General features: G+C 37.3%; 1 protein-coding gene across 3 annotated transcripts in view; it reads right to left on the bottom strand.

The window, feature by feature from the left end:
- Positions 1 to 12,516, bottom strand: part of CEP72 (centrosomal protein 72) — a 44,267-nt gene that overhangs the window by 13,549 nt on the left and 18,202 nt on the right. For 2 of the 3 annotated variants that reach the window (XM_060781469.2, XM_067470144.1), the window contains exons 6-9: positions 10,852 to 10,955; positions 10,609 to 10,660; positions 5,429 to 5,638; positions 1,883 to 1,983 (exon numbers count right to left, since the gene is read on the bottom strand). In XM_060781469.2, coding sequence (XP_060637452.2) covers positions 1,883 to 1,983; positions 5,429 to 5,638; positions 10,609 to 10,660; positions 10,852 to 10,955 — 467 coding nt within the window. The remainder of the gene's footprint in view (positions 1 to 1,882; positions 1,984 to 5,428; positions 5,639 to 10,608; positions 10,661 to 10,851; positions 10,956 to 12,516) is intronic. The other variant, XM_067470145.1, reaches the window with a different exon arrangement.

The raw sequence follows: 12,516 nt of genomic DNA, 5'->3' as shown, positions 1-12,516 counted from the left end.
TATTTGAGAACACAGAAATGCTGGACCACAACAACAACCACCATGTCAGACTACACAGAGAAGTCATTGAAATCCACAAGCATGTGGACAATTTCAACAGAAAGGAAGAAACCATGAAAATGAACAAAATCTGGCTACCAGTATTTAAAAACTCAAAAATTACAACAGCAAAACAACAGAGAGTAAACAGGCACATCAAATCACCTTTCAGAGAAAGATTGCCCAAGGCACTTCCAAACCATTAAATGCTAATCAAGGTGGTAAATTGAAACATTCACACCTCGCTCCAGCAGACAAAAATCCTTTGTCCCACCCTGGTCTTTCAACAGATATATAAACCCATTTTCCTACTTCCAACAGACCTCACTACCTCTGAGGATGCTTGCCATAGATGCAGGCAAAACGTCAGGAAAAAATGCCTCTAGAACATGGCCATATAGCCCGGAAAACCTACAACAACCCATTATAACTTTTGTTACACGCTTCTAAGTTTTACCCTTGACTTATCCATGGGTCATATCAAAATCCATAATTTATTTATTTATTTATTTATTTATTTATTTGCTTTATTTTTATACCGCATTTTTCAGCCTAAATCGGCGACTCAATGCGGTTTACAATGCAATTTATATAACAATAACAATTAGATTAAAACACCACATCCGCGACAGACAATACAAGACAAAACAACGTGGTCATCAACGCCTCAGTAAAATCGGATTCCGTTCTCATAATCCTTCTACCATTCCTTTGTTCATTTATACCGTCTTCATGAGTTCAGTTGCCTTGTTGACCGAACGCCTGTTCATAGAGCCACGTCTTGACCTTCCTCCGGAACTCCAGCAACGAAGGGGCCTGCCTGATGTCTACGGGTAGGGCATTCCATAGCCGAGGGGCCACCACCGAGAAGGCCCTGTCTCTCGTCCCCGCCAGCCGCGCCTGCGACGCAGGCGGGACCGAGAGCAGGGCCTCCCCAGACGATCTTAACGTCTTCGTCGGTGCATAGGTTCATAATTTTGTCCCTAAAACCTGCCCTCAATATATACATGAGTATATATAGTCACTGGACACAAAACAAGGAATTGCACACAAGGTACATTCCAAATGACACTATAAGATCCTTGCTATAATGAATTTTGAAGTGGACTGTCCTGAATATTTTATATATAAAAGCACATCTATGTTCCGATTTGTGCACATAATTCCAAATTCAAGTGCACATCATTTTTTCTGCCAAAGTGGAGTATCTTGCATTTTTCACTGTTGAACTTCATTTTGTTAGTTTTGGCCCATCTCTCTAATCTGTCAAGATTTTGAATTCTGCTCCTGTCCTCTGGACTATTGGCTATCCCTCCCAATTTGGTGTCATCTGCAAACTTGATGATCATGCCTTCTAGCCCTTCATCTAAGTCATCTAGCCCTTCATCTAAGTCTTGTAATTTGAAGCCATTGTTCCACGTCCTAGTCTCTAGGGAAGCAGAAAACAAGCTTGCTCCCTCCTCCCTGTGCCTTCCTCTCAAATATTTATACATGGTTATCATCTCCTCTCAGGAAAAAATCATCTCCTCTCAGGTTATCATCTCCTCTCAGGAAAAAATGCTTCTTCAGGCTAAACATGCCCAGCTCTTTAAGCCGCTCCTCATAGGGCTTGTTCTCCAAGTTTTATGTATCACCATGATACATGCAACTTAGATAAAATCAAGTACATGATACATGAAATCATGTATCACTTACAAATTAATAATGTGAACTTCTATAAATAAATATCCACAGAAATCTTCCATGTGGTAAATTTATTTAGAATTCATTCATGAAAAGTCATTATATTTATCAAATGGGCATACTTTTGACATTCTTTCCATTATTTAGATATGACACCTACACCTTTGTCACTTTGTTTCTTCTCTTCAGTCTCACGTGTTATCTGATTATGTCCTGTTGCCTTGCAAGAAATAACAAGGGGTTCACTCACTCCTGGCGGAACTACAGAAAGGAGAAATAAATAACATTAAGCATAATTATCTTATTCTTGCTGGGAAAGTCTGAAATCACAGAATTGCACAGGCTCTGCAATAGAAATATTATTTTTGCGAAGAATTAGGAGCAGCAAGATGCTCAATAATCATAACAACAATGTAAGCTTTAACTGTTTTCTTACACTAAGGCCATACAAAAACATGATGAGAGTCCCGCACCTCACAATTTCATTGGGTAACCTTGGATTCTAGTATTACGCAAGCAGTAGAAATGGTTTCCCTATACACCTTTATACTTTTTATAACTCAAATCACACCACCACTTATTAGCCCTTTCTTCTAAAGAGGCCTAACTGTCTACACTGATTTCCTCAAACTGGGGATTGTTCCAGTCTATTGATTATTTGGGCTGCCTCCATTCAAGTGCCTAATCCTATGTTAATGCTATACAGATTGGTGGCAATCACTCTATTTTGTGGCTGGGAATTCCATAGCATAACTACGGTACATCCTGCCTGAATTAATACTTGTTCATCTATCCTTCATGGGATGATTCTGGATTTTAGTATTAGTAAAGAATAAAACAATCTTCTTCTTCTTTTTCTATCCATCATCCATAATCTTATCTATACACCTCTATCATGTTCCTCCCACAGTCTGTTTTCTAAGCCAAAACTCCAAAGAATTATTCAAACACAAAGGACTACCATCTCACTCGCCTCATGGGAAACCTGCTACAAAACAGGAGCTTCTTTGTTGACTTCCAGGGCCAGAGAAGCAGATGGCGGAAACAGAAGAATGGCCTGCCTCAGGGGAGCATGCTTGTTCCATCCATGTCCAACATCTACACAAATGACCAGCCACTGCCAGAAGGGACAGATAGTTTCATCTATGCTGATGATCGTGCCATCACCACTCAAGCAGGGAGCTTTGAGATGGTTGAACAGAAGCTCTCCGAAGCTCTAGGGTGCTCTTACTGCCTATTACAGGGAAAACCAGCTGATCCCTAATCCATCTAAAACACAGACCTGTGCTTTTCACCTTAAGAACAGACAAGCATCCCGAGCTCTGAGGATTACCTGGGAAGGAATCCAACTGGAGCATTGCAGTGCACCCAAATACCTGGAAGTCACTCTGGACCGTGCTCTGACCTACAAGAAGCACTGCCTGAATATCAAGCAAAAGGTGGGTGCTAGAAACAATATCATACGAAAGCACCTTGATTATTATGTTTATCCTTTTCCTCTACCCCTTTAGCTCTGCAATATGAGATACAGAAACTACAAGTGTAGACAAGATTCAAAGAACAGTTACACTTTAGCTTTGTATACAGGTATTATGGAGCTCCGGTGGTGCAGTGGGTTAAAGCACTGAGCTGCTGAGCTTGTTGATCGAAAGGTCGCAGGTTCGATTCCGGGGAGCGGCGTGCGCTTCTGCTGTCAGCCCTAGCTTCTGACAACCTAGCAGTTCGAAAACATGCAAATGTGTGAGTAGATCAATAGGTACCGCTCAGGCGGGAAGGTAACGGCGCTCCATGCAGTCATGCTGGCCACATGACCTTGGAGGTGTCTACGGACAACGCTGGCTCTTTGGCTTAGAAATGGAGATGAGCACCACACCCCAGAGTCAGACATGACTGGACTTAATGTCAGGGGACTACCTTTACTTTACCTACAGGTATTATAATGTTCTCGGTTTTATTTTCAATTCTATTTTAAATGAGCCACAAGACGAAAAATTGAATGTTTATGCCTTCCAAGCCAGATGTACATTGGGTTAATGTCTTCCTCAAACTATCCACTACAATCCCAAGTGCCTTTTCTTAGTTGGGTAGTGCCACCTCAGGACTGCGTAATGAAACCATTTTTTAATCAACATTCACAACTTGACATTTGCTTATAATAAACCTTATTAGCCATTTAATGCTCGTTCCTCCTAATTTGAAGAGTTCAAATTTTGGTATTTTTGGTATTTTTGAAAGAATGCACTATATTTTTGTCTTCACCAAGAGGAAAAAAACAACAATTCAATGGATAAATGACATGCTTGGATAGCAAACATATTGCAGTAATCCACAAGGTGGCAGCATTCACATAAAATAAAATACTTGGGACAGGCAATATTTATCAAAAAGCTTTTCAAATTATTGTAACTAGTGTACCCACATATGCTTGAAACATGGTCTTATGCCTTACAAAAATATAGTTTTTATGGATTTCATTAACATTCTCTCTCTGGGAATCTCTGTCCTTCTGTGGAAGTTGACTATAAAGTCACAGTGGACTTTATAGTCAACTTCCTCCACTTTCCTGGAGGTCTTACTTCTAATTTCTGCAAAAATGAAGGGTCTACTGTACCTCTGCTTTATACTTGCAAATGACAACTATGTTTATCAGCACTATTTGTTGGAAAAAAAGAATAAATAGTTCCCATTTCAAATATCAGTGTTCATTACGGAAAATGCAATGATTGTCAATTTATTTATTTATTTACATTATTTCTATACCAATACCTTTGGGGTGGAGCCAAAGGGTCGTCAAAAGCTGAGCCAATTAATTTACGAATCCCAATTAATATACTAATCAACCTCCTCCTTTGCACTAAATTCAAGCACCCTATTTCCAAGTAAGTATATTATAGTGCAACAGAGGTCCTAACTACACTTGATATTAACCATGTATTTGACTTTCATTAGATACATGTTATTTAGAAAGTCAGATCATAAACGCTACATATGGTTGGAAAATAGTATTGTGGAAAATGAAAAGAGGGAAATTTAATGCACAGAGTAGTACTACCAATGACAATGCTTTGAAGGGGGCCTTTCTTCCCCAAGGAGTAAAATTCAAAAACAGTATTGTTACCGTATTTATTCAAGACTAATGTGCAGCTTTTTGGATGAACTGTTTCTCCAAAATCAGGTTACACATTAGATTAGATTGCAAATTAGAATCACACATGCAAACTCCACCTGTTGACCACTTGTTGTGTCCCCTGCCTCCCCAGCCAGCCAGCTGGTGGGACTCAGCGGTGGCTCCCTCACACCCAACCTCTGGGCTTTCTGGTGCCCCAAGTCACCTTCAAGATCCATGAGAAGATCAGGAAGGCCAGAGGTTCACTGGTTGGAGCTGCTTCACCTTCTTGTATTAAGTGGGTGGGGGAAACAAAGAATAATTATAGCCAGTCACTTTTACAGAAAACCGTATATATGGCCAAATTAGATGTCATATTTATTCGATTGTACTCTGATATCATCTTCTGTAAATTCCTGTCCTGGATCTGTTAGTGAGTGCAAGAAAAAGGGGGAACACAGAAGTCTGAGAGATCCAAATATAGGCAAGTTCTACAAGATAGTATGGGGGAAATAGATACATTATTGCAGTTATAAGCTTAGTTTCTAATCTTAACTTGAACTTTTTAAAAATCATGGCAATACTTCTGAACACTTTTACCTGGATGGGGTGTAAAAGAAGCATAAGTTGTAATTTTTTCATTGGCTTCATTTTCATTCTGGAACTGCAAATTAGTATGTCTCCTGGGCAGCTCTTGCGACTTATCTCCTAGAAATGCAACTCTAACGCCAATCTTCCTTTTCTCATGGCCTTGACCAAGGGGTCCATAGGTAACTGGCAATACTGGTGAGTTAGGTAGACTTCTGTATTCTATATTGGGAAATCACCAAAGTCGGGATGCGGGGGGAGGACAGATGGGACAAATTACAATGAAATATTCCAAATGTATTTTAATAAGTATATTAATGAATGAGAACTGAACAGCAACTTTAGTTGAACTGACTTCATTGAGACTAAGGCCAATTTATAAATATCAGCAGTGTTCTAGGATTTGCCAATTTTACATTCGCCCTACCAAAGCAAAGCAAACAAAAACATTCTGATGTGATGATCAGATTTTTGAGATGCAATTTTGTCAACTGAATATTAGTGAGAAGCAATCAGTGTGGAAACACTCTGCCTTGAAGGGTATAGATTTATGACACGTGCACAGACACAGAGCGACAACTAGATCTGCCCTCGGTTCCAACCTTCCTTATCAATGAAGACAGCAGATATCTTGCCTCCCCTATGGCATATTTAACAAACTTAGAGGTTCCCATTCATCAAAGGGCTTTCACCCTGGCTCGATGCCACGCTCACCCATCAGCTGTACTCGAAGGCCGCTACCGGAAGATCCCTCTCCCAGAGAGACTCTGCCCCTGTGACTCAGGTCATGTAGAAACAATAGATAGAACATGTGCTCCTTCAGTGCCCGTTCTACAGGGATATCCGTGCCAGGCTTACCTTACCTCTGTTATACAAGCACCCAGGCCATTCAGGACAATTTTATACCTCCCTGCTACTTGCAGATATTAATTCAGCTACAACCTACAATGTTGCAAAGTTCTGTGCAGCAGCATACAAAATCCGTCAGGGAATGACTAGTCCCAAAAGTTAACTGTGTGTCCAGTAATATTCTTCTCTGAATCTAAAATTTGGTGATGGATCTGGGCATTGTATGTTTTTACCCTGTTTCCCCTCCACTCCCTCACCCATATTGTGCTTCAGTAGTTATATTTATATTTTTAATGTACCAAACATACCCAGTTTGTATGAAAATGTGGCTATTTCCTGTGCTGGTCAATGACCGAAATAAATGATTTGATTTGACACGTGCAGTGAGTAAATATAGTGTTTCCTTTGATACCAAATCTTTAATTGTACAGACAGATTTCTGAAAGAATGCACTCAAAACAAGCTTAGAAATCATAATCAGTTCTAATGGATTTCTGAAGGTTAGTAGTGTATCATCTGCAAATAAACATATCTTGTATCTTCCCTCCTTCCCTATCCCCTTTATATGTTTATCCTCTCGTATCATATTTGCTAGCATTTCTATAACTATTGCGAACAGGGTAGGAGAGAGAGGGCATCCTTGTCTTGTTCCTCGAGTCAATCTTATTTTCCCAGTAAGGCCATCGTTTACTTGTATAGTTGCATAGTTGGTTGAATATAGTCTCTCAATCAGTCCTCTAAATCTCTCTCCTAAACCAATTTTTTCTAATATTTTTTTTAATGCCGGCCATGAGACACAATCAAATGCTTTAAATATGTCTAGGGCCAAAAAGAATAGAAGCACATTTAATAGAGTTTGGAGAAATTACAGGCCTTAAAGTTAATTGGGATAAATCGGAAATCTTATTATTTAACCACACTAAAGATGAGGAAGTAAAATTAAGAGAAGGGAGATTGGGCAGATTAAAAATAAAGAACTCAATAAAGTATCTAGGAATTAATATTTCTAAAGAAATTGATAAATTAGAAGAGGAGAATCTAATCAAATTAAGGAAAAATGTGAAGGATACTCTGGCTAAATTTGCTAAGCTCAAATTGTCATGGTTTGGTAGAATAGCTCTAATAAAGATGAAAATTTTACCTAAAATAAACTTTTTGTTTAGGATGCTACCTATTAAAATCTCAGCCGGAGAAATTACAAAGTGGCAGAATATGATAAACACCTTCTGCAACGAGAACAAAAGAGTTAGAATTAACAAAGCAAAATGGTATAAACTACAAAAGAAGGGAGGTCTGGGGATACCAAACTTAAAACTATACTATATAGCAAACCAGTTAAGGTATATTGTTGAAGGGATTATGGGTCAAAAGGATTTAGAATGGTTAGAAGAAGAGAGTGAAGATATAGATATGAAACTAGAATATATTTTCTTTATAGGGAAAACTAGGAATCTAGACAAGAAATGGTATAACAAAATAAACCCTTTTCTAAAAAACATACTGGGAATATGGTCTAAATATGAAGAAAAATTAATACCATCGATATCCCCATTAACACCGGTGTTGATTACAAATAATTTCCCCATAAATCTCAAAAAGGAGTTGGAAAGTGAATTTAAGGAAAAAGGAATAACGAAATTAAAAGATTGGGAATCAAAGATGAAAAATATAGATGAGATAAAGGTCCAGTTAGGAGGGAACATTGGATGGTATAAAGTTCTACAACTTGAAAGATGGTTAAGGGAAATAAGAAAGAAATATAAAGGAGAGAGAGAACTTACCAAATTTGAAGAAATGATTAACCAAAGGGGAAGTAAGGAAGGAAAAGAAAGAACAAAAGGTATAACAAGTGATATCTACAAAATGCTGCTGGAAGGAGTCCAGGAGGAGGACCACCTTAAAAGAATGTGGGAGTTAGACTGTAATAAAGTAATAGACCCACAAAACTGGAAAGGAATGTGGAATATGCGTATTTTAAAAAATATGTCAATAAGAATAAAAGAGAACTATTATAAAGTGGTGTGGAGGTGGTACCTCACACCAATCAGATTAAATCAAATTGACAAGAAACATTCTAAGCAGTGCTGGAGGGGCTGTCAAGAAACTGGCACATATATACACATGTGGTGGTCTTGCAAATATGTTCAAAAATTTTGGGAAAATGTATTTCAAGAAATAAGAAAAATCACCCAAATAGAGATAACAGGAACACCGGAGATAGCACTGCTGTCATTTATTGACAATGTTAAAATACCAAAAGAACTAAAAGAATTAATTGCCAATCTGGTCACAGCAGCAAGATTATTAATAGCTAAAAAATGGAAAGAAGGAGGGGAGTGTCAATTGGAAGAGTGGTATAGGGAGATCTGGGACATCGCAATAAATGATAAACTGACAGGAAACATTAAGGTTAAAAGAGGATTATCAAAAAAAGATGATTTTGGGAAGATTTGGGGGAAATTGATAGAATATGTATATATAGAAGGTAAGGGGACCAAACCTGTAATAGAAACAACTGATTTTTGGGAATAAATATTGTAATTGGCTGGTCGGGGGTGAAGGGTTAGCACTGGGTGACTGGATGTATTGAAAAAAATGTCCTTTGAAAAATAAAAAATAAAATGTTAAAAAAAAAAAGAAATCATAATCAGCTGGGTCCCCATAGCATAAAACCAAACAGTATTTAAGAACTCATTAACACCAGACATTGTAAAGTGTTTATTGCTGAAAAGGAGTTTCATGCAAAGAATGTGAGCTAACTTAACATAAATCTTAATGTCTAACCTTAACTGAGATGTTTTAAAAATGGTAATTGTTCTAAGCAGAGCACACAAATCAACCACCGTTCAGAGAGGGAACATCTACACTAAAGAATTAAAGCAATTTTGACAGCCACTTTGACTGCCATGGTTCTAGACTCCAAGATGGGACTTGAGTCTCATTACATATCCCATGACTTCACTATCTAGCCAGGATGATTTGGGGATTTTTCTGTTTCTATTCATGAGACCAGCCTCATTAAAAGTTTTATAGGGCACAAAAACTCACTTTAGGAAGTAGCTTATAATAGCTCATAATGCAATGAAATGATAACCTGTATGTATGATGGGCCAGAGTTCCACATAAAATAAAATAAAAACTGGTTAATGATTAAACTGTTTTAACTACACACTGTACTCGAGTTACAACATCCAACTTACAAACAACTCGTAGTTAAGAACTGGGGTGAGACAACAGGAAGTGAGTGTAATCTACATATTAGAAGAGAAATTCACTCCTGACAGAGTTATTATGGTGGAAAGGAAGAACAACTGAAGCTTTAGCACCACTCCTTTGTCTCCACAACACATCACATTTTTCAAAAACCAATTAACGCAGGGATTGAAAGTGAGGTAAAATCTTCTGAACAGGGGCATAGACAGCAAAACAAACTCCACAGGGATGTTAGCCCTTCCCTATCCAAAGTTTTTAAAAATGTACTGTATATACTCGAGTATAAGCCTAGTTTTTCAGCCCTTTTTTTAGGCTGAAAAAGCTCCCCTCGGCTTATACTCGAGTCAAGGTTATTTATTATTTTACTCTATTATTATTATTATTATTATTATTATTATTACATTTATAGGTTAGCTTTATTATTTTTATTATTATTACATTTATTATTTTACTCTATTATGATTGGAAGGATATGTAAACACATGTACATTGAAGAAGGTTAGAATAATGGTTTAATCAGAGTTGGAAAGTCTTATATTACAGTTTTATGTAAATATTAATAAACAGTCAACCTACTGATACTTCAAATAATGTAATTTTATTGGTATCTGTTTTTATTTTGAAACTGACCCATAGCTGCTGCATTTCCCATCCTCGGCTTATACTTGAGTCAATAAGTTTTCCCAGTTTTCTGTGGTAAAATCAGGTGCCTCAGCTTATATTCGGGTCGGCTTATACTCAAGGATATACGGTATATTTTTGGATGGAGTTACATTTCAAAAATCTGCCTGTTTTGACTTACATACAAATTCAGCTTAAGAATAAACATACGGAACCTATTTTGTTTGTAACTTGGGGACTGCCTGTATTTGATTTCCAATGCTTGTCAGTTATTCCAGTCGATCAAATTAATAAGAAGGGAAATTGCCAGAACCCTTTATACTACATGTGTTTGTGAGAACATCCCATTTGTAATAGATATAAACATGAACACATAGTATTTCTAGTTTATGGTTTTACCCAACTGAATTGAATTCAAACAATATTTGTTCTCAAGCCTTTTTTTTTTTTTTTTTTTTTTTTGGCATATTGAAAACAAAAGGAACAAAACCAATTTGGATATAACATACCTTTATCGCTTTCTCTGGCACTCAACACATTTCTGTTTTCAGACAAACCATCCTATTTAAGAAAAGGAATGTAAATGTAGTAATTTAAAATGTTTTTCACATTATCTATGTATTTGTGGAAATTATAGATAATTGTATTTTTTATTTGATTTGCTTCAGGAAAAGCATACTGCCTTTCATTCGACAGTTTCTAAGAATTCATCGAAGAATCCACAATATGGGGTTTTGTTTTGTTTTGTTTACCTTCAGCAAAGGTTCTTTCCACTTCTTTTTCAATAAGACAAATTGTGGCTGGGAGTGTTCTGTCTTCCAGTGCCTCCCAGTATTATCTTCCATTTTGCATATACCTCAAGAAAGAATATGTTTCAATACTAAACTGTTCAAGAAAACACATAGCAAACATTACTGCATCAAAGAAGACATTTCACACATTTGAAATTCATTTGGTCTACTGTTGTTTAAGTTAAAGTAAAATAGTCTCATAGTTATTTTCTAATAGAGTAAAGAATGACCTTTAAAATTCATTTGGTCCAGTGTTGTTTTAGTTGAAGGTAAAAAAGTCTCATCATTCTTTTCTAATAGAGTGAAGAATGGAATTGAGAGGTGCTGGTATGCATAGTTGGAAGAATGGAGATGAGGAAGGGGCTCTTGATAGAGAGGAATAAGAGTTTCTCTCTTTGCAACAGGATGTTTGTTCCAAATCACACAAAGTTAGCTATGTCATCCATCCATGCCTCCCTCACTTTATTATTTTTTCCAAAACAGACTCAATGCAGTTACTCACATATTTAAGACATGGAGTGAAACAAATCCACAGAGATCCTTGGAACCTTTTGCAAAAATACTATGATCTGCAATGAATCCTAGGTACTTTTATCATGCCACAAAGTACAGAGCTGTATCTTGCTGGACACTAGTTGCCAGAACAACCAATATGGAATGAAAGGTTGATACACATGATGGTCATTTTAGGGAGGTTGAAGGAACAATGTGGGTTAATCTCTTGTGTCAACCTGATCCAGACAGGAGACATCAGAATTTTAATCTGTTGCAGCTATTGTCTGCAAATGTTGTGATTATACACCCACAACCAATACAGAAGATATTGACAGAACAAAGGTAGCATGTTTTGTAGCGTTGACACTCATCTGGCAGAGAGTTCGAACACATTTTGCCTGATGAACTGTAGCCAAATCATATCACTGATAAATACAATTTTTAACTATCTAAACAATATTTGCATAGATGCTCTATGTCCCAAAGTTCCCAGACTAGAGTAGATCAAGTAGATCAAAAAAGTTTCTCTTCATTTCATTCTTCTCATTCTTTCATACATTTCTTGCCATCCTGACAATGAATGACACTTTTCCCCCCAAGTAAATGTCCAGGATTTCGGCAGAATGTGGGCAATTGATTACCTGGTCTATGACCAAAAATATTAGGGTTTCTGGATAGAGATGCCAATCCACAAACTCTTCAGGCCAATGTGATGGCCACCAAAAACAGCATTTTGAATAAAAGATACCTTAGGTTCAAAGGATGATCAAGTTAAAATACTTAACATTAAATTTAGGTCTTGCTTCTATGAAGAGAACTTGGAAGAATCTCTTAATGTGTGGAAACAGAGAAAAATGTTTTCCCTGAAATCAATATTACTGAAAATAATGGCAACAGCCTTCTTTTGAGAATGTCAGGCCTTAACCCTTTCTCTAAACCTTCTTGTAGAAAGGCCAAGAAATCTACCACCCTTGCTTGTTTTTGCTTTACTGAATTTTCTGGGCACTATCTATAAAAGCCCCCCCCCCCCCCCCCAAATTTATTGTCACAGATTTCCTATCTTGTCTCTTTGAACACAAAATAGTAGAGTCAGAGTAACCTTGAGTCTTCAATTTTCTCTGCTCAATCACC

This window comes from Anolis sagrei, chromosome 6 (genome assembly GCF_037176765.1).
Source record: "Anolis sagrei isolate rAnoSag1 chromosome 6, rAnoSag1.mat, whole genome shotgun sequence".
In the NCBI taxonomy this organism is placed as follows: domain Eukaryota; kingdom Metazoa; phylum Chordata; class Lepidosauria; order Squamata; family Dactyloidae; genus Anolis; species Anolis sagrei.
The sequence above is the reverse complement of the archived record's forward strand: the minus strand, read 5'-3'. Positions and strand labels throughout refer to the sequence as shown.